General features: G+C 41.5%; 1 protein-coding gene across 3 annotated transcripts in view; it reads left to right on the plus strand.

Moving 5' to 3' along the window:
* The window catches only part of ATCAY (ATCAY kinesin light chain interacting caytaxin), a 64,606-nt gene that overhangs the window by 3,300 nt on the left and 41,249 nt on the right, over window positions 1–20,057 (plus strand). For all 3 annotated transcript variants that reach the window (XM_083179364.1, XM_083179363.1, XM_083179362.1), the window contains exon 2: window positions 5,449–5,586. In XM_083179364.1, coding sequence (XP_083035490.1) covers window positions 5,504–5,586 — 83 coding nt within the window. In that variant the 5' untranslated portion in view covers window positions 5,449–5,503. The remainder of the gene's footprint in view (window positions 1–5,448; window positions 5,587–20,057) is intronic.

Raw genomic sequence — 20,057 nt, forward strand, 5'->3', positions numbered from 1 at the left:
TGGACACTGCAGCCACAGCAGCCCTTAATCAAATGCCGGGAGCCATCTTTAATCCAGCGGGAGAAGAACTCCCTACAAGCACTGATAGTTGGAGTGTCTCCATAAGGGGTAGGGGGTAGTGTATTCCCCCTCCTATATATATACTGTGTTGGGGGTGTCAGATACAGTTATACTATACTATACAGCCCTTGCATATATAATACAGCCCATCACGGCCACTGCAGTGGATGTAGTGTTGCTTTATCATCTTTCTTCCTGCTATAAAATAACTATAGGCTTTATTCAACCACAGAAACCCTATATTAGTCTTAATAATAATCTAATAACAACACCAATCTCTTCTGTAGCATTTGGGTTTGTTTTACTCTCACGGGCCATTCGAGGTATCATCTGCACAAAACCATGGAGAAGTACGTGGGAAAAAAAACCCTGGGCTCCCAGAGGATCTCAGGCCAAGACCAAAGGTGGAGCTAATGACAAAGAAAAAGTAGCCTTGTCTGATGATTCATTATCCATGAAATCACCTGTGAGAGAAGACCAAGCTGATGTAACGCCTGAGCTGGATAACTACAGTCCTTTCTCTATTCAAGGAGTCAAAAAAATAGTGGACATCATATTACCTTTATTGGATACAAAATTAGCACCTTTGACTGAAGCCATTAATGTTGCTGCAGCACAACTTTCACATCATACCAAACGGCTTACTGAAGCAGAAGACCGCATATCCACATTGGAAGACACAATTGCGTTCCCAAGACTCTGCTCTTGCGGCACTACACGATTAGGTGGAAGACTTGGAAAACCACACCAAAAGAAAAAAATTGCGTCTCATCGGCCTTCCCTAATCAGTTTGTTCGAAAGACCTTATGCATCTGGTTTCCAAATAGCTCTCTGAGACCCTGGGTCTTCAGCATCTTCCTCTTGTATGGTAGAAAGAGCACATCGTATCGGACCCGAGACACAGTCTACACAGCAAAGACCTAGACCGGTGACTTTTAAATTGTTGAACTATCTCGACAAGGCCAAAGTCTAAGGGCAGTATTCAATGAGGCCAATTCGTCATGTTTCATGGCGAATTTGTTCTATTTTCACTTTGGAAGGTGATTTTATGTGTCAGAAAGTGAATCACCCTATTCAACTTGCACTTTTCGCCGACGGTGAACAGTGAATGAGGGACAATTCACCGTCTGATACTCTCGCAACTCGCTGTGGTTTTTAAATGGGTTTTTCAATGTGATTCGCCGTGAGTGTATTCAATGAGAAGATGGCGAATTGCTCTCTAAGTGATTTTCGCCGTGTGTCACCGTGTAGCAATCGCCATCTTTTCATGGTGAAGTGGAATGTGAACTTTTAAAATAATGTTGTTTTTTTAAATTGTCAAAAAATCAGGAATTTTATTCTGTGAAGGGGCATGCTACTTTTATTCATGTGCTTACAGCACATGAATATATATTTAATTTAAAAAAATATATTTTTTTTTACACAGCAGGGGGCTGAGAGCCGCTCATTACATATTCATATATTCACTGCTCCCGATCATTACATATGCACGATCGGGAGCAGTGCATACCCCGTCCCCTGCTGGCTCTCCCGGGGGGCAGGTTGTGCTGCCTGGCTCCCGGGGAGCCCACCTCCCCCCCACATATGTTCTGGGGCAGGCAGGGAGACTTCCATCTCCCTACCTGCCATCGTCCCCCGGCTCCCTGCGGCATACGCCACAGGGGTTCACATTCGCCGTCAGCCCCTGCCTCATTGAATACTGTGTCAGCGAGGGCTGGCAGCGAGGGCTCCAGCCCTCCATAACATGGTGAATGTGCAGCGAATCCTAAACAGGATTCGCTGCACATCGCGATTAGGGTAATTGAATACTGCCCTAAGAATCTGCGTTATGAAGGCTTGGAATTGCTAATTTTCTAGGACTTTTCCTTAAAAGTTCCATCTAGATAAAGAGAATTCTCGGCAGGTCTGCAACGATCTCTTCACCAGAGATTCGTTTATGCAGACAAACAGCATTACTTCAACACACTGCTTCTTCCCAACCTCAGATGGACGATGCTGACTGACATGCTTGTGAACTGATAAGTATTGCTCCGATGATTGTCTTTCTTTCACAGCATACATGCTATATGGGTTGAAATTATGGCACAATGTTATTGGATTAATACCAATATTGTCAAAGGAGGTTGCACACTGTCACCGTAGACACCGCTTGTTTTGATTTATTTAATAGTTCTTTTTTTTATCTAAGCTACTAGGTAAATTGTTGATATTTGAACGGTTCTTTGAATTGTTGGCCTGGGTTAAAATAAATAAAAAATTTAGACGGTTACAATTGTTTTTTTGTTTTTATTAATTGTTGCACAAACTGCGACTCAGTATATTATTTGGATTTGTTTGAGGCATTCTGATTGGTTTCTTATTAGTTCTGACTTTCCCCTTGCTTGCTGGGACAGAGGGATGGGGTTTATGATGTGGCTTCGCTTTTTTACTTTCAAAAGACAAGGTATCAGCTAAAGATGGGGGCATGTCGTGATGATGCCTCTAATAATATACTTAAGAACTTACACTAGTCTCTTGGAATTTTGAAGGACTGAACTCTCCAATTAAACGGAAAAAAGATCTCAAGGAAAATCTGTCTTGATGTCGTGTTTTTAAATGAAGCGCACTGAAAAGCATTCGACCCTAACACATTAAAATATAATTGGGTTGGTGGTTATAGTCAAGCCTCCTTCACCACTAAAACTCAAGAGTTTTGCTTTAGGAAAACTTTACATTATGAAATAAGGGATGAATGGGTAGATCCTGAAGGAAGTTTTTTGTTTTAAAGTGGATATTGAACAAGAAATGTTCACTTTGGTATGTCTTTATGCCCTCACGGGTCCGAATACTGTTTTTTTCCTCTGATCTATTTGCTAATTCTCAAGATTGGGTGGAAGACTACCTGATATTAGGGGGCGACTTTCACACAATACCTGACTCGTCTTTAGATACCGAAAAGGGTCCTAGACAACAGAATTCAGGTAGGGAAGCCCTGATTTCCCCCATTACTACTACAGATATAGGAGCTTTTATCAAGTCCTTAACAAATGGGAAAACCTGGGACCAGGTGGTCTTTCGGCCACATATTACAAACTTCTTTCCTCACAAATACAGCAACATATTTTAAAGCTATATAACTGCTTCCTGGTAAAGGCCCCCATACACTATGCGATTTGGTCCCGACTTCACCCGATTCAGATGGATCGGGCAGTGAAATCGGGCCAAATCGCAGGTATAGACACCCGGTCCGACCCAATGCGCGGTCCCGTGCGCATCGGGTCAGAGTCGGGAGGTCGGACCGACTGCACATAAGATTTGCTAAATCTTATGTGCAGCCGGGCAGGGGACACAGGCGGCAGATGCTGGCGAGGGAGATGGGCAGGGGGAGCCGGAGCAGAGAGCTGTCAATGCTCCGTCCGGTGGAGGGAGCAGGGGGGGGGGGGCGGGGGACGCTTCTAGTAGCGCAGAGGCAGTGGACGCTGCGGGGGACTGCGGGGGAGAGCGCTCAGCCAATCACAGGCCGCACATTCATTGTATGGGCTTTTTTTTCTCCAGCGCTGACAGCTCCCGGCTCCCCCTGCCTGCGTCTACATTACTGCCGCCTATGTCCCCCGCAGCGTCCGCTGCCTCTGGGCTACTAGCAGCGCCCCCCAGCCACCTCGGAGCGTCCTCCACCCGCCACCTGGATGTCCCTTGCCCCCCTGCTCCCTCCACCTTGTAGCTCCCCGGGAGTTGCAAATGATACATCGCATGCAATGTATCATTTGCAAAACTTGGCACATCAGTGCCTAATCGTGTGTCCCCCTCCAGGGGAGCTGCAGGGGGAAATCAGGTCCGACTTGTCCTTAGGACAAGTCGGACTAATGTATGGGGGCCTTTACTCTGCTCCAATGGATTTTAATACAGATCGAGTAATTGTTATCTTAAGTTCTCTGCATTTGCTGACGACATACTGCTGTATTTTATTTTCAACATCTACTTTCAATCTTTACTGTGTTTGAATTGATATCTGGTTTTGAAATCAACTATTTAAAAACTGAAGCTTTGGCCTTTTTCCAGAGGCTTAAATGGGCTGAGGTGCATCATCTCCATTCAAATGGGTCCCAGGTAACCAGATTACTTATTTAGGTATACAAATTCCAAATCACCCTTCCTAATTATACACATCAAATTATACTTTGATGTGAGTAGCCAGCTAAATTGAGGTCCTGGCTTGCAGTGAGGCTAGGCCACAACCCATGGAGACCTGTAGACATCGTCTACTGGCTCCATGGCCATACTATAGTGGCCCGGCCTCCTGCACTAGATATGTCCTCAGTTAAGGAGGCCGGCAGACATCTTATTTAAGCCACTCACTCGAGTATAAGCCCGGGGGGGGGGGCTTTTTCAGCAAAAAAAAGGGCTGAAAAACTTGGCTTATACTCGAGTATATACAGTACTCAATGCAGGTATTCCATTTTATTATTAATCAGAACAAACCACACAACAGAGTTTATATATTTTATTGTATTTTGCTTTTGTTGGACAACATATGTTATACAGATGTCACCACATGTCTCAAGCTTTGGTATTGTTTTCCACATTTAATATACTGTACATAATGGCCCTTATTCAGATCTGATCGCAGTCCAAATTTGTTCTCAAAATGGGAAAAGCCATGTGTACTGCAGGTGGGGCAGATGTAACATGTGCAGAGAGAGTTAAGTTTGGGTGGGGTGTGTTGAAACTGAAATCTAAATTGCAGTGTAAAAATAATGCAGCCAGTATTTACCCTGCACAGAAACAAAATAACACACACATCTAACTCTCTCTATACATGTTACATCTGCCCCACCTGCAGCGTGCATGGTTTTGCCCATTTTGAGAACGAATTTGTACTACTATCAGATCTGAATAAGAGCCATTGTGTATTGTACAAACCTGTCAATAAAAGTAAAAAAAAAAAGTAAACACCTACTGCCCCCATCTTCCATCTCTCCGCCACCCACTTTCATCCCCCATTACGCATTGCCTCCCTGTTGTATTATTAGTTACTTCACTTGTTTTGTGTCTCTGCAATGCTATGTATGTGCAGTCTGCTGACCTCACATGTGTGGTGGCCATTCTGTGGTAACTTGCTGGGGTTCTGTAATCATTTTTATTGTCTGAAGTGGACTCAAAGCATTATAGTTTAAGAACCCCTGCAATAAAGTTTTCAATTAGGTGTTTTATGCCCATTTTCAGGTTTCAAGATCGTATGTGAAGAAACACAAATTGCAAATGGCAAAATCATTAAATTGTGGATTTCAGATGAATGAACACTTGTGCTAGTACACATGCAAAGGGCTTGGATTCCATTTGGGCCATTCACCATAATATGACGCAACATAAAAACATTGGTAAATACTGTATTTTCAACACTTTTTCTAGGGTATTTGAATCTCTGGATTTGCGTTCTATAGTCCTCACTGATCTTTACAGACAGATGGGGACCACAGAGGCCACACTTCGTATGGGAAATGTTGATGTGGAAGTGAAAGAAGAATGGCAGGATGAAGACTTTCCTAGGTAAGCACTTTATAAATATAGATTACTTGAATTAAAAGGTAAACTGATTAGTTTCATAGATCATTTGTGCTGATTGCATGTAGTAATTTGTTTTGTGTTCCTTTTCTGTTTTTGCACTGTTTAAATACTGCTATTTTATTGAGTCTTATAGACTGGGGTACGTGGGTTGTGGTTCGTATGTGCAAACATAGGGCCTGATTCAGACATGACCGCTAATGTGAGAATTCGCAGTGGATTTGCTCAATTGTGAGTGAATTGCGAATGACTAACTAATCGCTATCAAAACTCCATACACAATTCCCGAACCATCAAACATTTTTTGTCATCTGTGCAAACTGTGAACCTTCCTCTACTCTATGACTGAGACAGGGTGGAAGTGGTCATCTCTGACGTCACAGACCCTCCTCTTAAATGCCTGGACACGTCTGCGATTATTCACACACGTGGAAAAAGTCAGGTTTCCACCCCCAAATGCTTCCTATCGATCAAATCCAACCCCCTTGCATATACGATCCATACACATTTTCTGTCCCTAATCTCCCTCACACATGCGAATGGTACATATGTGCAGTTGTTTAATAATTGCTTGATTTGCAAATTCTCTAATTAGCTCTCAGGTCTGAATCAGTCCCCTGGCCAAAGTGATTTTATTTTTTATTTTTTTTATTTGTTTATTCAGTAGTGCATTTACAGATATTCAACAAACACAGCTGCCCAGCGAGAGTAACTTATTATAATTATCATGACATGGTAGCTGTGTGCAGTTTGCAGCTGTGCATGTGTTAACGTTTCAATGCCATCCCAGTTGTGATGTCCGTCATGATTAATTAGGCAGCGTGAATGCAGAAGACACTGCCCTATCAGTCTGCAGATATATTGTTAGGTGTGTACCCAGCTTTAAGGCCACCAAAAAGGGCACACCAAGCTTCACATAGACACAGGCTGCTGCAAAGACAGACTCTATCATGTTGCAAATACAGTAGGAATATTTGATAGAGGGGAAGGAGGTTGTTACTAGCTTCCCAGGGTCTCAATGAGTCCCCGGCAACCCGGCTGTGTACGGCATGAAGTTAGCAAGGTCACGCTGCACGCAGACAGGGCCGGACAACAGGAGCTGGGCAGCGGCTGAAGCTGAGCGCAGCACTGATCTCAGCGGCGCTGCCTGGCAAGAGAGAGCGCAAACAGTGGCACTCCAGATGATTTTCCGGGTTTGCCAGACTGGGCACTGGCGCATAGCCCGGAAAATTCTCGGGAGTGCCAGCAAAGGGGTTAAGGGAATCCAGACGGGTTAGGTGAGTATACCGGCCCCTCCCCCAAACACAAACCTTTCCTCGCCTCAGCCTAAAGCTGGCCATACATCAGAAAGATCGATCTTAAGATCGATTGCGCTCATGATTGTGTACAATTTCCCTTGAAATCCCCGGCAGTCCTTGGTGGTTTTTGGACACACAATCTACACACAATCGATCATACAATCAATCATACAATCCATCTACTGCATGATTGTGTACACAAGATGTGCACACAATCTGCATACAATCCATCTTACAATCAGTTGAGATTGTATGATTGGGTACAATATCTTCCTGATGTATGGCCACCTTAACCCTATTCTCACCACCTCGTCACCTTAATTAGCTCCTTAGTGCCTAAACCCCACCTCAGCCTAACCCTAACACAGAGGCATACTTATGTTCGGCATTCTGGCAGTCGGAGTTCTTCATTAATGTTGGTATTCTGGTACTCGTCTCCTGGAGGTAGTTGGGATGACTACCGCTAGGTGACCAGCGCCTGAAATGCATCATATTCTACATCAGCTATTAGCTGTTGTTTTGTACAGTTTTTACCATCAATTAATGATTTCTATCATTGATTTTTCTCTTTACCCTAAAACTAGGGAGGTTCTCAAAGTTTCCTGAGTAGCATACTTCTTAATAACATTAGCGCAGGTGTATTAAGCCTGGTAAAGTGATACAATGGTGATAAAACAGTGAGAAAGTGGACAGTGATAGCACACCAGCCAATCAACTCCTAATGGTTATTTAAAAAATAAAACCAGATAATTGGCTTGTGCATCATAACCTTCCACTTTATTAACGCTTTATCACCACTTTATCACTTTACTAGGCATAATACATCTGCCCAGTGGCGTAACTATAGAGGGTGCAGGGGATGCAGCTGCTATGGGGCCCGGTCGCTGGGGCCCACAAAGTTCTGGTTACCCCCCCTGCATCTGCCCCACTATGCACTGTTAAAACAGGGATGCCAGGGTCTTTAGAGATGGCCTTGTACTGTCTAGAGGTCTTGTATTTGGCGATTATAGCACTTCTGATGCTCTGAGACTGCTCTCTGCCCATGTCAATGTAATGAGGACTAAAAAGTGCCCTTTATAAATATTAATGCTATCATTCATTGGTTAATCAGTTCTTTTTTTTTTTATTTATCGCACTTGAGTCTAGTCTATTAATTGATTTGAATTGCTCAAAACAAGTCTAATAATTTTGTTTTATATATATATATATATATATATATATATATATATATATTTTATACCCTTTATAGCTTTTTAACATAGTTACATAGTAATTTAGGCTGAAAAAAAGACATATGTCCATCAAGTTTACCCTTTGGTTAGAGGGTATGGCCTATTTTTTTTATATCCCTATATATGAATTGTGTATTTTGATTTAATTTTGGACAAATTATTGTATTTGTACCCCTGGATGTTTTTAACCAATAAATGTTTGTCCAACCTTATTTTTAATATATTTATTGTGTCTGTCGATACCACCTCTCCAGGAGGAGAGTTCCATAGTTTAATTGCCCTGACCGTAAATAAGTTTTTCCTTCTAAAGGTACGAAAACTTCTCTCCTCTAGTCCAAACGCATGCCCATGTGTCCTAGACTCCTTCCTCAAAGCAAAAATGGTTCCTGACAGTTTGTTATATTGGCCCCTAAAATATTTGTGCATGTTGAGTATTTCTCCCCTTAAACTTCTCTTTTCCAGTGTAAACAATCCCAGTTTGTCCAATCTATCTTAATATCTTATATTCTCCAACCCTTTTATTAGGTTGGTTGCTCTTCGCTAGACAGTCATTAGGTGAACACCATTAGGTCGACATGCATTTAAGTCGACATGTGTCTAGGTCAACATGCAGGAAGGTCGACATGAGTCTAGGTCGACGTGGGTTAGGTCAACAGGGCCATAAGGTCAACAGGGTCATTAGGTCGACATGGGTAAGGTCGACAGGGTCATAAGGTCGACATGGGTAAGGTCGACAGAGTCATTAGGTCGACATGGGTAAGGTCAACAGTGAAAAAGTAGACTTTTTTTTTTTTTACTCTTTTGTCCTAGTGGATGGTAGGGCATGAAATACCGCCTGTCGGAACATGTTGTGTCAACATGGGCATCGAAAGGTACCAACACGTCCCTTCGTATGGCTCGCTGCGCTCGCCATGCTTCGGGCGTGGTGTCTCGCTGCGCTCGGCACACTATTTTATTCTCCCACCACGCCCTAGTGGATGGTAGGGTATGAAATACCTCCTGACTGCACATGTTGTGTCGACATGGACACCGAAACATACCACCGCGTCCCCTCGCATGGCTCGCACACTATTTTATTCTCCCACCATGCCCTAGTGGATGGTAGGGCATGAAATACTGCCTGTCGGCACATGTCGGCTCAAAAAAACATAAAAAAACCATGTCGACCTAAGGACCCATGTCGACATAATGACCCTGTTGACCTAACCCATGTCGACCTAATGACCATATCGACCTAACCCATATCGACATAATGACCCTGTCAACCTAACCCGTGTCGACCTAAAGTCTTGTTGACCTTACTGCATGTTGACCTAAAATCATGTCGACCTATATGCATGTCGACCTACTTGGTGGTGACCCAATGACCGTATCCCTTTGCTGCTACATGACACTGAGCAGTACACCCCAGTTTTTATTGATTTGGACTCCTAGATCCTTTTCCGATTCTGATTTATCCAATGCCACAATGCTTAGATTATAACCAGCAAACTGGTTATGTCTCCCAAGATGCAAAACCTTGCATTTATCAACACTGAACCTCATTTTTTTTTTTTTTTTTTATTCAATAATTTTTATTGAATTTTTTTGCAAACAACATACAAAGTAACTCCCCAAACGAACATAGGTATAGCCACAGCAGTGACCCATGGAGCTGGCAATTTAGGAACATATGGAGCATAAATACGTGGTGCTTGAACATACATAGGCAGGGCTTACATAACATGTTGTCAAAGGATATCGCTATAGGGTGGATATGTTTATTTCAGTACCCGAAGGCGCCATTCGGGACCGAACCTGCAGCAACAGTGCAAAAATTGTAACCAAATAGTAAGCATGTGTTGTATTATACAATACCCTCCTACACAGTAGAGAATGGACATATAATGTTCCTTAGTCACTGCAATAATCAGATAGAACTAGAATAATGTATGTATATACCCATCTATCACACAAAAATAAAATAAACTCTAATGAACCCAAAACAAACCATCCCCAAAAAACCCCCACCCTGTATGACCTACCCCCAACTTAGGTATACCTGGAGCCCTTAACCATTACCCCCTATCCCACTAACTAATCTACCTAGTACTAAATCCTACCTATACCCACCCATTAATGACTAAACCCCCCCCCCCCCCCCCCCCTCAAACAAGACCACCGGATGTCAGCATCAGGATCTCTCAAGGGCTATGCATATATGACCCTACACCCAGCCAAAGTGCAATAACCATTCCACTAAGTATATAGGTTTGTGGGAGAATAATATTCGTCAAAGTGATATGTGATATATAGAGAACACAGCATATTATTACATTATTGACAGGATAGAAATACAAAAGTGGATTGTGGTTCAATAAGGAGAGCAACATAATATCAACATGATATAGGATAAGATTGTTTGAATACTGATATCATAACCCCCCCCCCCCCAAATAGAAGACCAAATGGGTAATAGCTGGGGCAGGATTGTCAGGATAAGTGGGCTAGTTAAAACCCGGCCTACCCCAAACAATTGTAGATAAAGCAGTCATTTCTGCCTAGCTTATGTCATTAAAAAGATAATGCTAAAGCCTGGTGGATTGTAGACGTCAGAGATATTATAACATTATGAGCAAACGTTGCAGTGCGAAATAGCAGTATAGCGCATATAACATGGATTGACAATTTGGCGTAAATAGGCTGCTAATCTGGCCATTTCTCAGTCTCGTAATATAGCAAAATGGGAGTATTGTAGAAAGGATTAGTCTCACGTGTACAGCTAGGGTGACATCCGAAGCAAATGTAGTACCATGAATAGAAAACAACCATAGTCTGCAGGATCTTAACAAAAAACTGGAGGCAAACTGTAGCTTCATCGGTGCAAACAGGAGCAGTACCCCAATCAATCACAGGCATGCACAGGTCTACATAGAAGTGTGAGTCCATTGCAGTAGCCATGCCCATGGCAGGATATGACAAAGGAATTATAGACCTGTATGCCTCCCTCGCAGTTTTTGTCTTGCATCTTCCGTAGTGAAATAAAGGGGATAGATCCCCCTTCTGACCTACACACAGGATTTCAGAATCCAGGATTGCAGCAGAGGGGGCCAGAGGTTCCATGCGTATTGGAATATCACCCATATCGACCACATCACGATTACCAACGGGATACTGGGGAGATGAGTCACCACTGACTAGGACATCCAGCTGCCGGCATAATCTAGTAGAGGATTCCTGTATCTCTCGTAGGATCTGTAGTAAAAGGAGATCCATGTTTATCCAGGCTGGTAGTTGTTTGAAGTGTGTTACAAAGGGCAGTGGTAGATAGAGACTGATGGTGCAGTCACAGGAGGCAAAGCTTTATCACCAGATCCGCAGCCAGGCTTCCAAACAGAAAAAATGGCGTCTGCGCGCCAAATATGTGGTCACCGTCACTACTCACCACAGTAGCAGTTATTGCAGTATAACAGCTGTACGGCAATGGAGGGATGTGGAGTCACTCTTGCAGTGTCTGGCAAAAGCAGACTTTTTGTTAATTTTCGCGCAGCCCCGCCGCCTGATGGCTCCGTGAGTCAGGCAAGATGGCGCCGGCTCTCCCCGTGCGGACCGCGGCAGCAAGTCACTTCAGAGACCGCTAGCCGCTTCCCCCGCCAAGCAAATCCGGAGAGGTCACCAGCCCCAGCCCCCCAGTCCACTACGCCACCTGCGGTCAGAGCGTCACGCTCCGTGCAGGACAGTTGGCCGCGAGTGACAGAGCCGGAGGAGCAGTAGGCCGCAGCCGATGAAGTTCCCGGAGCGGCAGATAAAGACAGCGGCAGCGATTTAGCAGGGGGCACCAGGTGATCAGGTAAGTATTCTCTCAGCAGCGCCAGCTCCAGAGTCGTCTATCAGGTTTAAATAGGATAATATTCAGGATGGGATGCAGGAGCTCCAGGAGACTGCTGCCTGTTCCTAGCTCGTCCAAGCCACGCCCCCACTGAACCTCATTTTCACCTCAGTTTATTTATTTTATTTATTAACAGTTTCTTATATAGCGCAGCATATTCCGTTGCGCTTTACAAAAGGAGACAGTGATACAACAAACAGAGTATTTAGAGACAGTCAAAAGGTAGGAAGGCCCTGCTCTCAAGCTTACAATCTATAGGGAAATAGGCATTGATACATAAGGATAGATACTGTATTCTTTATTGCATTAATTCCACTAGAATGCAAGGTTCCTGGTGTGCTGTAAGATACAGTGAACCAGCAGTTTGGCCATGGGTCAGGAGGATTGAAAATGTGAAAAAGAAAAAGTGGATATTTGTCGACTGTACAGTGGGGATGAGATTAGATAGGAACGGTATATGTGGTTAAGTGGCTGGTTTTGGAATTTGATAAGCTTGCCTGAAGAGGTGAGTTTTCAGGGAACGCTTATAGGTTTGGAGACTTATTGTGCTTTGGATGGCATTCCACAGAGTGGGTGCAGCCCGAAGAAAGTCCTGCAATTGGGAATGGGAGTGAATAATAATTGTGGAAGGGAGACGCAGATCTTGTAAAGAGCATAGAGGTCGGGTTGGATGATATTTTGAGACAAGAGAAGAGATGTGTGATGGTGTAGTTTGGTTTATGGCTTTGTGTGTAATTAAAAAAAAAATTGTATTGAATACGGTAGAATACAGGTAACCAAAGAAGTGACTGACAGAGTAGCTTTGCAGATGATGAATGTCTGGCTAGGAATATTAGCCTCGCAGCTGCATTCATGATGATCTGTAGTGGTGAGAGTCTGTATTGGGGAAGATCAATAAGGAGACTATTGCAATTATCAATGCGTGAGATGATGAGAGCTTGGATTGCAGTGTCTTGTGTAAGGTAAGGGCGAATTTTGAATATGTTTTTTAGGTGAATGTGGCATGATTTCTGGACAGATTGAATGTGGGGAACAAAGGAAAGTTCAGAGTCAAGGGTAACACCTAGGCAGCGAGCTAGAGAGGTAGGAGTGATTGTCATATTCTCAACAGCTATAGAGATATCTGGTTGGCAACTACTATTTATTGGCAGAAATATAATTCTGTTTTTTAAATATTAAGTTTGAGATGGCGATATGACATTCAGGATGAAACCTGCAGAAAGGCATTCAGAGACATGCTCAATACAGATGGAGACAAGTCCGGGGAGGATAGGTAGAGCTGAGTATCATCCGCATACAGATGGTACTGAAATCCAAAAGAGCTGATTATTTTGCCAAGAGATGAGGAATAGATTGAGAGAAGCAGAGTACCTAAAACTGAACCCTGAGGTACTCCAACTGAAAGAGGTAGCAAAGAGGAGGTAGAATCAGAGAAATTAACACTAAAAGAGCGGTTAGATAGGTAGGATGAGAACCAAGAAAGGGCTGTGTCTTTAAGACCTCGGGATTTTAGTGTTTGTATGAGAAGTGCGTGGTCAACAGTGTCAAAAGCAGCAGAGAGATCTAGAAGAATTAGTAGTGAATAGTGGCCTTTAGACATAGCAGTGACCAGATCATTTACAACTTTAGTCAGTGCTGTTTCTGTGGAGTGTTGGGAACGAAAGCCTGACTGAAGCGGATCCAATAAGTTGTGCGAGTTAAGAAATTTTCTGAGGCAAGTGTAGGCAAGTCTTTCAAGTAGTTTGGAGGTAGTTGAGACATAGGATGGTAGTTTGAGAGACAGCTTGGGTCAGAATTCTGTGGGGTTTTTTTCAGAATCTTTAGTGAAAAGTACGTGTTTGAACAATGAAGGAAAGACACCAGAGGCACCAAGAGAGGTAACAGATTTTAGATAAGCTTGGGATGAGCACAAGAGACAGAGATTTACTTATTTGTGAGGGTATAGGGTCAAGAGGAGAGGTAGTGAAGTGCAGATACGTCAGGGTTATTTTTCAGTAGGCTCCAGCAGGAACTGAGGCCCTTATTCTAGTTCACTCTTTCTGACAAAATATTTCTTAGATGGACAAAACCATGTGCACTGCAGGTGAGGTGGGTGTAAAACCCCACCCAAATCTAATTATCTCTGCACAAGTAACACCTGCCTCACCTGCAGTGCACATGGTGTTATCCATCAAAGAAATATTTTGTCAGAAAGAGTGAACTAGAATAAGGGCCTCAGTTCCTGCTAGAGCCTACTGAAAAATAGCCCTGAGATACGTCATCTTCATTCATGGGAGCAAATGAAGTAAATGCATCTGAGGGCTCAGGTATGGAATTGAGCAGACCACCAACTGAGTTGTAACATACCAATTCATCTCTGATCTTGTCAATCTTATCCCTGAAGTAGGAAGCAAGATCTTGTGCATGGATAGTGGCTGGTGGCTTGGGTGAGGGAGGGTTGACAAGGGATTTAAATGTATTAAAAGGCGTTTTGGGTTAGAAGCTTGAGCAGAAATGCAAGTTTGGAAATATGTTAGATCTCTCTGAAGCGTGTAGACATTCTTGTTGGTTCTAATCACCCTGCACAGTTTTGTGTCATCTGCAAAGATGGAAACTTTGCTGGGTAATCCCACCCCTATATCGTTAATTAATTTTTTAAATAAAAGAGGCCCTAGCATTGAACCCTGTGGTACACCACAGTACTGTTATCCAACCTGAAACTGCACAGTTTACAACCACTCTCTGTTCTCTATCTTGTAGCCAGTTTCTTACCCATCTACAAATTTTTATCCCTAGTCCATTTTATTGATCAACCTCTTATGTGGCACAGTATCAAAAGCCTCTACAGCATTTCCATTATCTAGTTTTCTACTGACTTCCTTATTAGGTTAGTTTGGCACAAGCTATTTTTTACAAACCCATGTTGGTTATTTCTGATTATACTTTGCATCTCTAAATGTCTTTTAAAATTCCCTCAAATAATTTCTCAACTATTGATGTTAAGTTCACAAGTCTAAAATTTGCTGGGTCATCCATATTTCCTTTTTTGAATATCGATACTACTTCTGCTATTTTCCAGTCCTTTGGCAACATACCAGATGAAAATGATTTTTCGAAAAAATGTAATACAGAGGTTTTGCTAATGCCTCCTCAATTCAATTAGAATCCTAGGAGGAATCCCATCCATAAACTTTTTGATCTCTTCTTTAGTGAATTAAATATCAAGTTCTAGTGAGTTCGTCCAATGTGTGGTGCTTGTGGGTTCATCTGTATTCTCCTCCCGAGTAAAGACAGATGAGAAAATGTATTTATTTCTGTTAACACTGACTAAGCAGGCTTAACACATTTTTCATTCTGTTTTACTCTGCACTTTCATTGTGTTTATTTGATGTCTGTAAACACATATAGTCATTGGAGTAACTAGATATTTTTGAGGCCCCATAGCAAAAGTTTGTAAGGGCCCCTATGTAACCACCCAATGGCAAAAAATGTGTATGACATGTAAGTTGGCCAGGAAAGGTGGACATATATAAACTCTGTGCCCCATTGCACCTGCAGTCAGTGCACCTATGGTAGTTACGCCATTGCATACATTGCCAGTTTCTGCAGCTAATTGCATCCAACCTATTGATTTTACATGTTTAACAACATACAGTATATCTAAACAAATGGCATAGAAGATTTCATTAGAAAAAAATGGCCCTATTATAAAAAAAAAAAATGTTGTGAATAGACCAGGTTGTTGGCTGTTTTTCTCCTTACCAGTAGCCAATATTACTCAGATCCCATTAGTTAATTTTTTATATTCATTAATAAAATATTAATATTTATTATTATTTTGAGTATATCTTAATTTCAGGGTAAGTTTATAGTTTGCACTGCGTTTACATTTTTTGTAGATTTCAGCAGAATAATATAGTACTTTATATAATAATATCAAGAATAATAATAATAATAAAGAAATATTTTGTTTCCTAGCACGGCGCCCGTCGTGGGGCGGCGGTACACGTCCTCCGACCTTTTCATACCCCCACTATCCACGTCGGCGTGGCGAGCGGACGCGTAATACCTGTGAAGTAATGCGCGTCCGCTCACCACGCTTTGGGCTCGGTGGCTCGCTGCGCTCGCCACACTATATAAAGTCAACTCCGCACTGACGTGGATAGTGGGGGTATGAAAAGGTTGGAGAATGTGTACCACCAACCCGAAGCGTGGCGAGCGCAGCGTGGGGACGCGTAATACCTGTGAAGTAATGCGCGTCCCCTCGCGGGGCTCGCTGCGCTCGCTACGCTTCGGGGTCAGTGGCTCGCTGCGCTAGCCACACTATACAAAATCAACTCCACGCCGACGTGGACGCTCGCCACGCTTCAGGTTGGCGTTCATCGTGGGGTGGCATTAACAATGAGGGGGCATTTGACCCATCAGGGTGGGGATACAATGAAAATTGGGGTCTGGGGGGCATTTAACATTGGGGCCAATGTAAAATCGGGTCTCAGGGACCATTTTACATTGGCTCCAATGTAAAAATTGCGTTGATCGCATCGCATGCGATTTGGCTACATGCAATGCGATCAACGCGATTTTTTAGGACCCGATGGATGCAATTTTTATCGCTGGCGCCGTGCTAGGAAACAAGTACCGAAATATGTTTAACCACTTTGTGAAAGGGTTGGAGGCTTGAATTGGCTTACTTCTCTAGTTTCACGAACACTGGTCTTGACCAATTAATATCCAGCATGCTGGATATTATTTGCCAGGAAATAACTGCCAGGAAATAATTTGCACATCATTATTGCAGTGGCACCTACATACAATGCGATGTAGCAGAAAATACCCCTCGATCGCTACGTGTGTAGGCCCCATTAGGGGGTCAATGGGACAGGCAGATTATCTATCATAAATATCTCTCCGAAACAGTACCAGTGCAGACTGCTTTATATGCGGACATAGGTTGGTGGTTTACCAGCTGATTGGTTGGTGGCTTATCACTACATTTTATCACTTTTCATCCAGAGGGGTAGATTTATTAAGCTTGGTGAAGTGATAAAGTGTCTGGTTTTTATCACTGGCCAATCAGCTACCTGTCATTTTTCAAACCAAGCCTGTAAGTTCACAGTTAAGAGCTGATTGGCCAGTGATAAAAAACAGATGCTTTATCACTTCACCAAGCTTAATAAATTTGCCCCTCATTAAGGTCTGAATGGCAACCCCCATCTGTAAATGATGTTTATAAATAGCTCTGCTTACTATAAAATGTATAAACATATTGAATAAATAGGGTAATTTTATCTCATACAGAAAAAGATCAATATGTTTCTCTCTTTAATAAAAATAAAATAAAATAAAACAAATGAAATCCTGACAGGATATAAAATAATGCAAAAGGACAAGAGATACATTTTGAAATTTGGAGCTACATGACTGATTTCTGTTATTTAATAAATACTTGTTTACTTACAATATTAGAGATAAATGTAATGAACAGTGACTTTTTGTAAATTTGATGCATGATACTGCATTTTATAATGCAAAACCTTTAAAAAAAAAAAAAAAAGATTGCTTTTAAACCAGCTTCAAAAATATTGCTATTTTATGTTTTGGTGTTCTAGATATGTTAACTTTCATATCTCTATTAGGATTCGGGTCAACAAATATTTTGACACATCTATAGTTTTCAGCTTGCTAGGATGTGCATTAACTATAGACCTGTCACTTTTTCTATAAAGCCTGAAGGACTATGAATACAGTCTGACCTATTTTTGGCTCATGAAGCAATTGGGGAGGAACTTACGTCTAGTTAATGCACTCTTTATACTCAATCTCTTTTGCTACTGCCTTTTCACTTATTCACTGTATAATTAATGGAGTTCACATGCAATGCAGTGGAGGCAGAATCATAGAGGGGAGCCACAGATGTACTCAGACATTTAGGGGGAAATTTACTAAGAATAAGAATACAAAAAATCGTATTCGTATTCTTAATACAAATGAATATGAATGAATACGACTGGTGTAGTCGTATTTTCATTCGTATTCCGGAGGATAAACTAATCAGTCGTATTTGAATGATTCGTATTATCCGATGGCGTATCGATTCACATTTTTATACAAATTCGTGTTTTAAATACAAATTAGTATTTTTAAATACAAATTTGTATTTTAAAATACAAATTCATATTGGTTTTAGCCTGCATGGATCAGTCAGATCCATGCAGGCTGCAGTGTAAAAACAAATAATTTTAAAAAACGGCGTGGGGTCCCCCCCATGGGCATAACCAGCCCCAGGCTGAAAGAGCCCGGCCTGGTTTAAAAAAAATCAGAAAACCTTTTAAATAGGGCTCTGCTGATTTTTTTTAAACAAGCCCCAGGGCCGGACATGGTTCCCAAAATAGGGGGAACCCCTACACTTTTTGTCCCCCTTATTTTTGGAACCAGGTCCAGCTCAATGAGCCTCGGGCTGGTTATGCTCAGCAGGGGGGACCCCATGCCATTTTCTTCATATCCTTTTTTTATCCTTTTTTTTACACAAAATCCCACATGTCCTCAAATTTGCACATTTTCAGGACTATAAACCGCACAATTTCATGACTAAAAACGCAACATATGTATTGCACTCTTTTGCCACAAATTCACATCTCATTAAACATGCAAATTAGCAGTACAAATGCAATTTAAAAAAGTGCAATGTGGTGCGATTTTGGAAAATGCAATTTTTTTTCACATTCCATTAAATCTCAGCCCAGGTATCTCATAGCCCACACTGAAATGGTCTGTGAATGCAAACCTTGTGCCATGTTTGAAGCTGAGAAGTGTGTTTGTGCGCTTAGTGGCCTTTTATAAGTCACACAATTGTGATTTTTATCAGCTGGGGGTTATTTTCAGATCTTTTCCTCATGTATAAAATTCTAAGATGTGAAATACACTTCCAAATCAAGGTACTATATATATATATATATATATATATATATATATATATATATATATATATATATATATATATACTCGAGTATAAGCCTACTTTTTCAGAACATTTTTTATGCTGAAAAAGCACCCCTCGGCTTATAATCGAGTGAGGGTCCCACTTGAGTTAATAAGTTTTCCCAGTTTTTTGTTGTAAAGTTAGGTGCCTCGGCTTATATTTGGGTCGACTTATACTCGAGTATATACGGTATACACCATGAATATGAATACACATCACTGTATTTTCAGGATAGTAAATCCTGAAAATATGAATACGCATAAAAAATTGTATTTTGCTGTACGAATACGATTTTTTAAATACGATTTTACCTTAGTAATTTCCCCCTTAATGTTAACATGAATATTTTCTTGCAAGATATTGCCACAAGAGGCGGATAATGCTTCATTAAATATTTGTTAATGAAATCATGAGAACCATCTATGAAGCACCACAAATTGAGTACTATTATATCTTAAGGACATCCCATTTTTTATATATATATATATATATCCAGCACTGCAGGAGACAGAGCTCCAGGCTTAAGGCTTGTCATTTCTGAAGCCACATATCTGGATTGGCATTGCCTTACAACTGATTGGTGATTTTATACACTTGTGTAGTTTCTGGAAGGATATTCATTACTCCAAATCTCTATGAATTTTTAAAAAAAGAATATGGAGTTCTATTCCAATTGAAAAAAATAGACTTGCTCCAAAGAAAAAATTTTTTTTTCTTGTTACATCATAATACCTTATTAAAAGGAAATATTTCCTTATCTGGTAGATTCTTCACAAAAATAACATCATTCTATGGAAGACCTGTTATTATTCCCCTGATGAAGCCATTTCTAACGAAACACGTTGTTTCTATGTACTGTTGACATCTGGAAAAAAAACATTTTTAATAAAAATACACCTTGTGGATGATCAAAGCCTCTTTCTAATTGAGTTGGAGATTTTGGACAATCCCTTTGGGTGGTATGTTTATGTGTTAATTCCCTAACCCTCAGGGAATTTAGTGATTGTGCTGCCTCATTTATTTGTGTATAATCTATCAATAAATAACAGCGCATAGTGGAATTTTGCAACATTATATATATATATATATATATATATATA

The sequence above is a fragment of the Crinia signifera genome, chromosome 1, assembly GCF_055691185.1.
Source record: "Crinia signifera chromosome 1, ASM5569118v1, whole genome shotgun sequence".
Taxonomy (NCBI): Eukaryota; Metazoa; Chordata; class Amphibia; order Anura; family Myobatrachidae; genus Crinia; species Crinia signifera.